The sequence below is a fragment of the Hyla sarda genome, chromosome 9, assembly GCF_029499605.1.
Source record: "Hyla sarda isolate aHylSar1 chromosome 9, aHylSar1.hap1, whole genome shotgun sequence".
Taxonomy (NCBI): domain Eukaryota; kingdom Metazoa; phylum Chordata; class Amphibia; order Anura; family Hylidae; genus Hyla; species Hyla sarda.
The window spans coordinates 58746374-58760577 of record NC_079197.1 but is presented as its reverse complement, the minus strand read 5'-3'; the positions used below and the strand labels follow the sequence as shown (position 1 = coordinate 58760577).

Sequence of the window (14204 nt, the reverse complement as noted above, 5' to 3'; positions counted from 1 at the left end):
TTTCACGACTTTTGCATATGTAAAAAAAAAATATTTTTTTTCACTAAAATGTGTGTTTCCCCCCAAATTTCACATTTTTCCAAGGGTTAATAGCAGGAAATACCCCCCAATATTTTAACCCCTTCTCTTCTGAGTATGGAGGTACCCCATAAGTTGACCTGAAGTGCACTATGGGCGAACTACAATGCTCAGAAGAGAAGGAGTCATATTTGGCTTTTTGAGAGCAAATTTTGCTCGGGGGGCATGTCGCATTTAGGAAGCCCCTATGGTGCCAGAACAGCAAAAAATACCCACATGGCATACCATTTTGGAAACTAGACCCCTTGAGGAATGTAATAAGGAATAAAGTGAGCCTTATTACCCCACAGGTGTTTCACGACTTTTGCATATGTAAAAAAAAAAAAAAAAAATTTCCACTAAAATGTGTGTTTCCCCCCTAATTTCACCTTTTTGCAAGGGTTAATAGCAGAAAATACCCCCCAAAATTTGTAACCCCATCTCTTCTGAGTATGGAGGTACCCCATAAGTTGACCTGAAGTGCACTATGGGCGAACTACAATGCTCAGAAGAGAAGGAGTCATATTTGGCTTTTTGAGAGCAAATTTTGCTCGGGGAGCATGTCGCATTTAGGAAGCCCCTAAGGTGTCAGAACAGCAAAAAAAACCACACATGGCATACCATTTTGGAAACTAGACCCCTTGAGGAACGTAACAAGGGGTACAGTGAGCATTTGCCCCCCACTGGTGTCTGACAGATCTTTGGAACAGTGGGCTGTACAAGTTTTCATTTTCATGGACCACTGTTCCAAAGATCCGTCAGACACCTGTGGGGGGTAAATTCTCACTGCACCCCTCATTACATTCCGTGAGGGGTGTCGTTTCCGAAATGGGGTCACATGTGGGGTTTTTTTTTTTTTGCGTTTGTCAAAACCGCTGTAACAATCAGCCACCCCTGTGCAAATCACCTCAAATGTACATGGTGCGCTCTCCCTTCTGGGCCTTGTTGTGCGCCCCCAGAGCACTTTGCGCTCACATATGGGGTATCTCTGTAGTCGGGAGAAATTGCGTTACAAATTTTGGGGGGCTTTTTTCCCTTTTACCTCTTGTGAAAATGTAAAGTATAGGGCAACATCAGCATGTTAGTGTAAAAAATAAAAAATTTTTACACTAACATTCTGGTGTAGACCCCAACATTTCCTTTTCATGAAGGGTTAAAGAAGAAAATACCCCCCAAACCTTGTAACACAATTTCTCCCGAGTACGGCGATACCCCATATGTGACCCTAAACTGTTGCCCTGAAATACGACAGGGCTCCAAAGTGAGAGCGCCATGTGCATTTGAGGCCTAAATTAGGGATTTGCATAGGGGTGGACATAGGGGTATTCTACGCCAGTGATTCCCAAACAGGGTGCCTCCAGCTGTTGCAAAACTCCCAGCATGCCTGGACAGTCAACGGCTGTCCGACAATACTGGGAGTTGTTGTTTTTCAACAGCTGGAGGCTCTGCTTTGGAAACAGTGGTGTACCGGATGTTCTTATTGGGGGAGGGGGGCTGTTTAGGGGTATGTGTATATGTAGTGTTTTTAACTTTTTATTTTATTTTGTGTTAGTGTAGTGTAGTGTTTTTAGGGTACAGTCACATGGGCGGGGGGTTACAGCGAGTTTCCCAGCGCAAAATTTGCTGCATCTCAAGATGCGAGAAACCCACTGTAAAAGCCTCGCCCATGTGAATGTACCCTGTACATTCACGGGGGTGGCGGGGCGGGGGGGCTTGCATCAGCTGTTGCAAAACCACAACTCCCAGCATGCATGGTCTGTTAGTGCATGCTGGGAGTCATAGTTTTGCAACAGCTGGAGGCACACAGGTTAGGAAACACTGAGTTAGAAACAGACAATGTTTCCCAACCAGTGTGTCTCCAGTTGTTGCAAAACTACAACTCCCAGCATGCCCAGACAGCTGAAGGGCATGCTGGGAGTTGTAGTTCGGCAACATCTGAAGGGCCAGATGTTGCTGAACTAAAACTCCCAGCATGCCTGGACAGTCAGTGCATACTGGGAGTTGTAGTTTTGCAACAGCTGGAAGAGCACAGATTGGAGACCATTATACAATGGTCTCCAAACTGGGGCCCTCCAGATGTTGCAAAACTACAACTCCCAGCATGCATGGTCTTTTAGTGCATGCTGGGAGTTATAGTTTTGCAACAGCTGGAGGCACACAAGTTAGGAAACACTGAGTTAGAAACAATGTTTCCCAACCAGTGTGTCTCCAGCTGTTGCAAAACTACAACTCCCAGCATGCCCAGACAGCTGAAGGGCATGCTGGGAGTTGTAGTTCGGCAACATCTGAAGGGCCAGATGTTGCTTAACTAAAACTCCCAGCATGCCTGGACAGTCAGTGCATGCTGGGAGTTGTAGTTTTGCAACAGCTGGAAGAGCACAGATTGGAGACCATTATACAATGGTCTCCAAACTGGGGCCCTCCAGATGTTGCAAAACTACAACTCCCAGCATGCCCGGACAGCCAAAGGCTGTCTAGGCATGCTGGGAGTTGTAGTTTTCAGACTCCTTGAAGCAGCAGTGAAGATCTTCACTGCTGCTTCTGAGGACCATATACTCACCCGTCGCTGCTCGTCCACGTGGCCGGTCCCGCGCTGCTCCTCGGTCCCGCCGCTGGATCAGGTAAGTCCGCCGGTCCCCTCGTGTCCCCCCCCCCTATCCTGCAGGTCCCCGCGAGCCCCTGCAGCGCTTCGTCCCCCGTTCTGCCCGACTTCCAGGGGCGGGCAGTGCGGGGGATCTGAACTTTCACCCCAGATCACTGTGATTGGTCCACAGGGACCAATCACAGTGATCGCTGACCAGGACCATCAATTGATGGTCCTGGGGGTGAAGCAGAAGTTGTCCCCTGCTGGAAACAGCGGGACTTCTGCCAGTTAACCCGTGCGATGCTGCGCATCGCCGGGTTAACTGCATGTCATTTATAAACGCCGGGATGCGCGAACGCACTGCACAACCCGGCGTTTATATATGACATTCTGCGGGAAGGGGTTAAGTGCACATATAAGTAACATGTGACCAAGTATTATGGAAATATCTCCAGCCGTTTGGAAGTTATGCAGTAACATCTTTCCCATTGACTTGCATGGGACTTTAAACATAAGCCCCGCCCCTGGCAAATGGGGGTGAGTAAGGGTTAAATTACCTATCCTATGTTTGTTGTTGACATATAAGTAACAAGTGTGCCAAGTTTCATGTTAATATCTTTAGGTGTTTGAAAGTTTTTGTGGAACATACATACATACCACACACACACACGTTGAGATATATATATATATATATATATATATATATATATATATATATAGATATATATATATATATATATATATATATATATATATATATATATATATAAAAAATGCATAGGGTTCCTTGTATATTCAGTATCAGCATGATACCAACAAAGCAGCAACAGCCTGACGTTACCAGGGTGGGCGAGGACCCTTGTTACTGGCCCTCCCCAGCCTAAATAACGCCAGCCTGTTACCACCTAGGCCCAGGAGCGCAATTTTTGACGCTCCGGGCCTGTTGGTATCGGCTCTTCCTGGCACCCCTGTGGCGGTGGGTACCAGGGTAATAATTGGGGGTTCGCACCAGCTGTTTTTGGGGCTAACGCTAAGCCCCAGCTTAGTAATGGATTCCGTCTATTAGACAGCCTCCATAACAAAGCCTGAATATTCAATTAAAAAAAAGACACTACACATTGGAAAAATTATTTTATTTTAAAAAACAAGAAAAAAAAAAAAAAAAAAAAAAAAGGTTAGGACATTTTTTTCACTCTCTGCAGGGGAGAGCGCCCATAATGCAATGTCTACCTAAACAGTGAGCCTCCATTTGGTGCAAAACTACAACTCCCAGCATGGCCAGACAGCCTTTGGCTGTCTGGGCATGCTGGGAGTTGTAGTTTAGCAACAGCTGGAGTCTCCCTGTCTGGGTAGACACTGGCAGAAGGGTCTGTTCCCATTATCCAAAACGGACAATGTGAACAGAGCTTCAGACTAGCCTGAATACGTCTGTAGCTCCACCAATAATGACGTCATCACTAGGGGGCGGTGCTACACGGACCGGCGGTGACAGAAACGAGGGAGGCAAGTGGACCTCCTGTTCTGTATACACTATATACAGCTATCTATAGATAGGTGTATATTCTGTATACCATCCAAAGGGGCTATAGGAGCAGGGAGTCCTGTCAGTCTGGTGACAGGATTCCCGGCGCCTGTATAGTATATACGGGTACACTATGCCCCCCTGTATACTATACGGCCGGGGGAGGTGAGTAGTGATGCTGTACATCACTCCTCATCTCCTTACACTTTTTGGACCGGGCGCTCAGCATCCGACCCACAGAGTGGTACCCAGAAGGCAGTGAAAAAACTGCAACAGGGGACAAATTTGGCTGTTTCCACACACCAGGGAAAACGCCAGAAAAACTGCCAAAACTGTGCCAGCCCGTCCAATCTACAACTTCAAACAGCCCCGGGAGTGGTGAGTGGTGCTGTGCACCATACCTCGTTCACAGCCTGTATATTGTACATTAAGTGTTTGGATTAGTTCTGACAGCGGATGCCAGGAACCCCGCTTTCAGTTTTATTTACTGTTCTATCTGCTGAGCAATTCGCTATCACCAACGATTGCTACTGTATTTAGTGAATCCATTCACTATCAAATTAACTGTGCCACTTTAACATTCAGCTGCTTGAACTTTGTTTGCAATACGAGACTCTGTGCTGCCACATATACATTGTTGCAGACCCCAATTGAACTGTCCCTCTTATATGAGACTTACTGTGCTGCTACTGTGCTGCTATCTATGAAATATATTGTTGCAGATCTCAAGTGAACTGTTGCTGAATTTCTATTACTATATATGAACTTATAACGATCAGAATTTGATTCACATAGATGCAATTCTTTTAAATGTTTTAACCCATATCTAATTATTCTTTTTATTATTATCACATTGATTTAACTATATTGTGTAATACAACTGTACTAGTTCTAAGTCCCATGCAATGGCCCTGCTGGGACTGTGAATTTCAGTAATTATCTATAATAAATTAGTATTTTATGTATCTGGATCATCTTTCTTTCTATACCTTGCCTTTACATATACCTTGAGGACTGGTATTCTACACAAGCTCTTTTTTTTTTTTTTTTTTAATTTTCAGCAGTGTATATACTGCCATTTCCATCGTGACAATCTGTGGATCGCGCCACCAACCCTGTTTTTTCCCTTTGACTTCACACAATATTATTGGCTGGATCGGATCTGGAGCAGACAGGACATAGCCAATTTTATTTTCACATTTTCGTTTTTTCCCTCCCCCCTAAGAACCATAACTATTTTATATTTCCATACTTAGCTTAAATTCCATACTACATAATTAAAATTGCTTCTCTTCTTCATAATTAGAAGACACCAGACTCTAAAACCAACTCCCTAAAAACTTACGTCTTTTCTCTCTCCTCATCTGCATGTTGCAAATATATTGTTCCACTCTGTTCCTTGACTGATTCTTCCAGTGGTGTTAAAAGGTCCTCTAACTCTTTCTGCTGAGAAAGTATAAAGTCCAATTCTTGATCCAACCTACACAAAAAGATAACAAGATATAAAAAAATACCATTTTGCTAGCACTACATGGCACAACTGTTTCAATAGAACTTTATAAAATAAACACAGCACTGTGAGGGTATGTTGACATGGCAGAATGTCTGTGCGGAATTCTGCAAGACTATTCTGCACAGACATTACGCAGAGTCCCATTGATTTCAATGGAATTCTGCTACACTGTTCACATGGCAGAATTGGCAAGGAAATGCATTGCCACCTATGAGACAGTGCGTACCTGAGCGGTCCTATCACCCGCCAGTAAGTCAACTGTGCGGAAGTAAGTCACCAGTAAGTCAACTGAGGCCTCAATGTCCATTTTGCTTGGGGCCCCCAAATTTTTTTCTAAATGGATTGTGTGGACTTTGCCATGTGATCAGCATAACCCTTAAAGGAAATCTGTCACCAGTGTCACCTGCACTAACATGTCTGTCCCGTTCCGTGACGTGATCTCCAGTAATCTTCTCCGTTAAGCTTCAGCTCCTGGCCCGGCTTGGGGCATGGGCGAAGCTAAGTGACATCACCACTGCTGCTCCCTGCTAGAGAACAGCCGTACTGAAGTCACTAAGCTCCGCTCGTACCCAAGGCGGGCCAGGAGCTGAAGCTTAACGAAGATTACCGGAGATCCCCAGCACAGAATGGGACAAGGAAAGTACCGTTGTCATCAGTGTCACCTGCACTCTGTTGGTACCGACAGGTTAGTGCAGGTGACACTGGTCACAGATTTCCTTTAAAGGGGTACTCCTGACATCAGGTAAAAAAAAAAAAAATAAAATAAACATCTCTGTATAACTTTACCTGTCTGCCCCAATTCTGAATCCACAAAAAAATCCACTTTTTTGGAGTTCTTAGTCCTGTTCTTTGTTTTATTTCCTGGTTGAGCAGTTGCTCAGTACTACAATTGCATTGTATAATGCAATGATTTCCTTCATCTTTATCACAGTCCTCCTACCCTGACCACTCCCCCCCCCTACATCTGTCAGTTCCCCACTCAAAGCCCCTGCATAACGTCTCAGATTTCCGCGCACTAAGGTTGCATTTATCACCTGTCTGCCCAGTCCAGCATAAGGCAATGTTCATACGGTTGATTGCATGTGGAATGTCTGCCCGGAAGACACGCGCCGTCTCAAACGGCAATGCATTTCCAGGCTGAACCCGCAGAAAGAATTACACAGTCACTGAGGTTGCAGCCCCTGCTACCTTTCCTTCTCTGTCTGCTCCTCTGCCTGTGGCTTTGTTCTGCACAAGACATCAAGCTGTAAACACAGCTCATTCTCCATGAATGTCCCAATAAAGATATACTGTATAAGTACAAGTGTATGTCTGGGAGATGGTGACGTAGGCTGTAGAGCAGTGCTTTTCAACCAGGCTGCCCCCAGTTGTTGCAAAACTACAACTCCCAGCATGCCTGGACAGCACACAGCTCTCTGGGCATGCTGGGAGTTGTAGTTTTGGAACAGCTGGAGGCACACTGGTTGGGAAACACTGCTGAAGGGGCTGGCCAGAGGGACATCACAAAGGGGCTAGGCTAGAGATCAGAGACCCCCCAAAATACAGCAAAAAAATTATGCGTCGTCTCAGGAGAGAAGAAGGGGCCAGGGAGCAGAAGCCAACACCACGTTGAAAGTAAAAGCATTGCACAACATCCTGTCATGGGTGAAACACTAAACAATTTACAAATAATTTGTTATAACCGTATGTTAGCAGGTTATATATCTTGGGGTAATAGTCTTTTAAGGATTCATTTACAAACAATTGTGAGAATAGATTAAACAAAAAGAAAACCGTGCATTCCAAGGTGCAAGGAACAGAAATTTACATAAGTGCCACAGAGAAATGCATCAACACGTGTGTAACAGATCTAGAAAAGAATAATCCCAGCAGGTAAAATATATCAGACAATGGCCCAGACAAAAAAAAATCCCGACTGTCCAACATGCAATCCACGCAGAGGGATCAGACAGACATCCGTGACAGGTGCCGGGTTCTCAACCCAATATGACCATACTTTAACGAACTTCCATGTGCATCGCTTGCTCATATGCAGAATTTTGTACAAGGTGATATAACGGTTGACCAGCTTAGTGCCAGACCACACTGCAGGATTGTGCTAGTATCTACTTGACAATTTAGGGTGCGTTCCCACCTGGCGTATACGCAGCATATTTAACGCTGCACAAAATTTTCGGCAGCAGCGGGAAATACGCTGCATATTCCTTGTTCACTATACACACAGGGCTTTTCCAGCGGCAGCCCTATGTGTGCAGTGTGTTTTGGAGGCAGAGCAGCGCGTCACAGTCACGCAGACACACGGCCCGCCTCCAAAACTCACTGCACGTATAGGGCTGCTGCCGGAAAGCCCTGTGTGTATAGTGAGCAAGGAATACGCAGCGTATTTCCCTCTGCTACCGAAAATTTTGTGCAGCGTGAAATACGCTGCGTATACGCCAGGTGGGAATACACCCTAAAACAGTGTTGCATGCAAAAGTTTAGGCACCCATGACAATTTATGATTTTCATTTATAAATAATTGGGTGTTTGGATTAGCAGGTATGAAAACACACATTTTTGAAGAAGGTGCTGTGGACTGATAAAACAAAGTTGGACTTATTTGGTCATAACATGGGGTGTTATGCATGGCGTTAAAAGAACACAGAGTTCCAAGACAAACACTTGCTACCAACAGTAAAATTTGTTTGGCTGTTCTATCTTGCTGTGGGGTAGAGTGGCTAGTGCCGGTACTGGGAGTTGAGGGTCACATGGATTCCATTCAATATCAGCAGATACTCAAGAATAATGTAGATGAATCAGTCACAAAGTTACAAATTACAGCAGGGCTACCTAATTGAATTGGAGGTGTTTTGCAAGGAGGAAACGTCCAAAATACCTTTATCCAGAATCAAGACACTTCTAGGTTATAGTAAGCGTCTAGAGGCCCTTATTTCTGATTAAAAAAAACTAAATATTGATGTGAGATTTCTGTTGGGTGCCCAAATGTATGCACTTGCCTACTTTCGTTTTGATGCAGATTGCACATTCTGTTTATCCAATAAACCTCATTTCACTATTGAAATATTACTGTGTCTTTCAGATATTTGATAGCTCAAAATTAAAGGGGGAGTCCAGTTAAGTAAAATATCATTTACAGTGATCCCTCAGCTTACAATGGCCTCAACATCCAATATTTTCAACATACAATGGTCTTTTCTGGACCATTGTAACTTGAAACCAGACTCAACATACAATGCTACAGACAGTCCAGATCTGTGAAACGTCGCAATGGCTGGAAAAACTGACCAATCAGAATGGACATATCACTGGTAAAACCCCTGTATTACTGAAGTGTATGCATTGACTGGCTGTCTGGTAGCACCCCCTATAGTACAGGGAGGTATTACATGTAATACAGGGTATAGTAAAATACCTCCCTGTACATGTAATGTACAGGGAGGTATTACTATACTATTTACCTGTGCCACAGGTGAGGGCAGCTCCATTTAACTTTTTTAGGACATTGTGTGCAATGTACAGGACCCTGAAGAAGCTCTTGTCCTCTACATAGAATGTGGAACCAATTAATATTGTAACTTGAGGGACCACTGAATTAAATTTCTTCATGTAATTATAAATATATCTTACAGATCAAGTAATTATAAGTAATGCACCGTTACAGAGTTATATAAAGCACAAAGCAGGTGAAATGCAGAAAAATTATCCATCCTGCGTCCACTTTGTCTCGGCTTTCTTTCCCCTAACTCCAGGGGTCAAGTCCTGGGAAAAAAAGTGTAGGAACTCACCCAAAATTTCCACTTAAAAGGGTACTCCACCCCTAAACATCTTATCCCCTATCCAAAGGATAGGTGATAAGATGTCTGATTGCGGTGGTCCTGCTGCTGGGGACCCCCGCGTTCTCCCTGTTGCCCCCGCCATTCGTTTAGGGCATTGGGTGCAGCGCCAGAGGCTCATGATGTTACGTCCACAGCCCCTCAATGCAAGTCTATAGGAGGGGGCATGACGGACATCACGCCCACTCCTATAGACTTACATTGAGGGGGCATGGCTGTGACGTCAGAAGATTCTGCCTCCCTTCACCAGTCAGTCATTCAGCACGGAGCGAAGTTCACTCCGTGCACCGGATGTCTGGGGTGACGCAGCCAAGATCGCTGGGGTCCCCAGCGGCGGGACCCCCGGGATAAGATATCTAGGGGTGGAGAACCCCTTTAAGGGCTGGTCCTGCTAATGGGAACTGCGTTCCTGCTGTGGAAAAAGTGCAGGAACTCCGTTCCCATGAGTTCCTGCAGGACTTGAGCCCGGCCTAACTCCCTCTGGCCCCCACCCTTGGAGACAGAGACAGTGTCCCTTTTATGCTGTCTAGGGGGCGTGGCTTGCAGTTCTGTCTGAGTCCATGTAAGCCACGCCCCCTAGAAGCATCTGCACAGAAGAAAGATCTGAGGGAGTTTAGTGGCCAGGACTTGGCTGCAGAAATCTTTAGCTGAGCTGAGACAGAAGAGGATACTGTCAAATGTAGGGGAAGCTGGAGAGATCTTGATGTGTGATGAGACAAACTGTCTCTCTCATGAAGCAGAGCCGCGCGTGTGTCTCTCTCTCTCATGAAGCAGAGCCGCGCGTGTGTCTCTCTCTCTCATGAAGCAGAGCCGCGCGTGTGTCTCTCTCTCATGAAGCAGAGCCGCGCGTGTGTCTCTCTCTCTCATGAAGCAGAGCCGCGCGTGTGTCTCTCTCTCTCATGAAGCAGAGCCGCGCGTGTGTCTCTCTCTCTCATGAAGCAGAGCCGCGCGTGTCTCTCTCTCTCATGAAGCAGAGCCGCGCGTGTGTCTCTCTCTCTCATGAAGCAGAGCCGCGCGTGTGTCTCTCTCTCTCATGAAGCAGAGCCGCGCGTGTGTCTCTCTCTCCCATGAAGCAGAGCCGCGCGTGTGTCTCTCTCTCCCATGAAGCAGAGCCGCGCGTGTGTCTCTCTCTCCCATGAAGCAGAGCCGCGCGTGTGTCTCTCCCATGAAGCAGAGCCGCGCGTGTGTCTCTCCCATGAAGCAGAGCCGCGCGTGTGTCTCTCCCATGAAGCAGAGCCGCGCGTGTGTCTCTCCCATGAAGCAGAGCCGCGCGTGTGTCTCTCCCATGAAGCAGAGCCGCGCGTGTGTCTCTCCCATGAAGCAGAGCCGCGCGTGTGTCTCTCCCATGAAGCAGAGCCGCGCGTGTGTCTCTCCCATGAAGCAGAGCCGCGCGTGTGTCTCTCCCATGAAGCAGAGCCGCGCGTGTGTCTCTCCCATGAAGCAGAGCCGCGCGTGTGTCTCTCCCATGAAGCAGAGCCGCGCGTGTGTCTCTCCCATGAAGCAGAGCCGCGCGTGTGTCTCTCCCATGAAGCAGAGCCGCGCGTGTGTCTCTCCCATGAAGCAGAGCCGCGCGTGTGTCTCTCCCATGAAGCAGAGCCGCGCGTGTGTCTCTCCCATGAAGCAGAGCCGCGCGTGTGTCTCTCCCATGAAGCAGAGCCGCGCGTGTGTCTCTCCCATGAAGCAGAGCCGCGCGTGTGTCTCTCCCATGAAGCAGAGCCGCGCGTGTGTCTCTCCCATGAAGCAGAGCCGCGCGTGTGTCTCTCCCATGAAGCAGAGCCGCGCGTGTGTCTCTCCCATGAAGCAGAGCCGCGCGTGTGTCTCTCCCATGAAGCAGAGCCGCGCGTGTGTCTCTCCCATGAAGCAGAGCCGCGCGTGTGTCTCTCCCATGAAGCAGAGCCGCGCGTGTGTCTCTCCCATGAAGCAGAGCCGCGCGTGTGTCTCTCCCATGAAGCAGAGCCGCGCGTGTGTCTCTCCCATGAAGCAGAGCCGCGCGTGTGTCTCTCCCATGAAGCAGAGCCGCGCGTGTGTCTCTCCCATGAAGCAGAGCCGCGCGTGTGTCTCTCCCATGAAGCAGAGCCGCGCGTGTGTCTCTCCCATGAAGCAGAGCCGCGCGTGTGTCTCTCCCATGAAGCAGAGCCGCGCGTGTGTCTCTCCCATGAAGCAGAGTAGAAAACGGCAGTTAGAAGTAAGCACAGAGCAGCACCAAAGAATGCTGGGACCTGTAGTTTAAAGACAGCATGCGGGGAGAGGAACAAGTAGGAAAGCAGAAAGGTGTATCTGAGCCACGTACAGGAGATAAAAAGGTCACAGTAGAATAATAAATGCAAGATTAATGACCTATGCTGATGAGTTTTTTCTTCTTTTCGCTGTATAACCCCTTTAAATTACTGATCCAAACGTCCAATTATTTATAAAGGAAAATCGTGGAAGTTGTCAGGGGTGCCCAAACTTTAGCATACGAGTGTACATGAGTTCGAGACATCTCTAAAAGTTTTATTCTAGCTGGTGCGTGAGTATATGTTCACAAAGTGGTTGACATTCCTTTAGGACCACTTGGAATTTAGTTGTCTCCCAAAATGGGAATTTCCGTGGCAGAGGTTTCCACAAGGGAAATTCCTCAGTATGCACGGTGCTGCAGAATCCCTTTGAAAACCACTGAAGTCTGTTGCAATGGAATTTTGGAATTTAATAAAATAAATTAAAAAAAAAAAAAAAAATTCAAATTGCTTTAATAAGTTCCTGATGTTTTTTGTGTAATGCGGATGATGGTAAAACCCTCTTAAGGGTCTATTCACATGTACAGTATCCTGCGCATATTTGATGCAGCATTCAGTCATTTAGTTTACATTGAACTCTGCAGCTTTAAGTCACATGTATCAAATATGTACAGGATACTGAATGTGTGAATACACCCTAAGGGTAGGGTGTTGCATTTCTCTGCAGCAGATTTAGCTACCCATTGACTTCAATGGGTAGGAAAATATGGAGCAGCAAATATGCAGCAAAATACGGCAGGGTCAAGGGTCAATCTGAAGGGTCAATACACACATACAGGATCAGTTGAATATTTTGTGCAGCTGATTTTGCTACCTATTAACTTCAATGGGTAGCAAAATCAGCATCACAAAATATGTAGCAGCTCCTGTATGTGTGACCGTACCCTAAGCCTGTGAATGCTAATCAAATGGCAGCTCACACAGTCAATTTGGTCATGATTGCCAAGCTCACATTAGGTTCTGATCATTGAAACAAACAAAAACACAAAACAAGAATGTGGGAACAAACCCTAATGCCCTTTCATACAGCGGAATTTGACATTCCGTCTGCGCAGTGGGGGATCCAGGGTCCAGTCTCGGGATGAGCACTATAAGGCTATACTCACACAGGAGAATGTCTGCATGGAAAATATTTGTGTGGCCATTCCTCTGACAGCGGAGCTAGGATCGCTCGGAAATGCACCATCTCATTTAAAATAGAATGTACAGAGTGGAGGATCAAACCTCTCTAGCTTGCTACACTCATAGAGGATAACTGAGGATCCCCAATATCTAGCAGGCTAGAGCCTCCACTCTCCCTACATTCTGATTTAAATATTAAAATGTCTGTCTTTCATGTGTAAAAAAAGTTTTCTTCATTTTTGGTAGTCTGTATGCGATATTCCATGACTGCTTGCATTTTTCCCTTTTTGTACATACACACCTATTATATACACACACACACACACACACCCCAAAATGGCCTTGTTGCTACCCCCAAACACATCCCCCCCCCCCCCCACCACGCGAGATCCACCACTGTGTCGGCGGCAGGCGCTAGGAGCACTTGCAAATGAGCAGTCTCCAAGGTCAATTCTTTCTTCGTAGTGTGAAATCAGAATGTCCATTGCAGAAATTCAGCCATGCATATGGTGCAGCAGAATCCCATTGAAATCAAGAGTCCACTGTGTGAATGGGGCCCTAAGGCTGGGTTTCCCCTTTTTTTTTTCCAGTAAAAACGACAACATTTACAGAACAATGTTTGTGAAAATTGTGGATTTGGTGCTGCAGATGCACTCTAGGCAGTCACAGAGTGAAAGAGCGAGTTCCCTGTAGCTCTGTGTGTCTGCTTTTCCCAGCAGATTTTCCACCGACCGTCACATGCTGACACAGAGCTACCCAACTGCAGCAGGGAGTTTGCACAGGCTCAGACTGCTGGCAGCTAATCCACAGCATCAAATACTCTGTGGTTGTGCTGTGTATGACCTTACCCTAAAGTGTATACGTTAAAAGGATAGCAATAATGTGGTGAATGAACCCTTACAGTTATTCAGTCTGGCCACTAGGCCTAATATTAAACAGACTCAAACAGATCAAGATGCTACCGATCAGTTTCTCTCAGGTATCACTAACAACTTTGATCCTGCAGGTAAAGAAGAAATGGACACTCCTCTGACGGTGGAGGAGATGCATTGCTAAATCCCTTAGGCCCGGCAGGACCCCAGGCAGTGAGGGTCTCCCAGCAGAGCTCTACATAGCGCTGTGGGACCTCATTTGCCCGGACCTGCTGGAGCTGTGCAGGAAGTTTGTGGTGGAGGGCAGAATGCCTCTATAGTTGAGGGAGGGAATGATCAAAATCTTGTACAAGTGGAAGGCAGAGACATGGGATTTAAAAATCTGGCATCCCCATCTCTCTTAAACATGGACTACAAGATCCTCA

At 46.5% G+C, this 14204-nt stretch overlaps 1 protein-coding gene across 3 annotated transcripts in view; it reads right to left on the bottom strand.

The window, feature by feature from the left end:
* Window positions 1-14204, bottom strand: part of NUP62CL (nucleoporin 62 C-terminal like) — a 160887-nt gene that overhangs the window by 63532 nt on the left and 83151 nt on the right. For all 3 annotated transcript variants that reach the window (XM_056540850.1, XM_056540848.1, XM_056540849.1), the window contains exon 9: window positions 5509-5643. In XM_056540850.1, the coding sequence (XP_056396825.1) occupies window positions 5509-5643 (135 nt within the window). The remainder of the gene's footprint in view (window positions 1-5508; window positions 5644-14204) is intronic.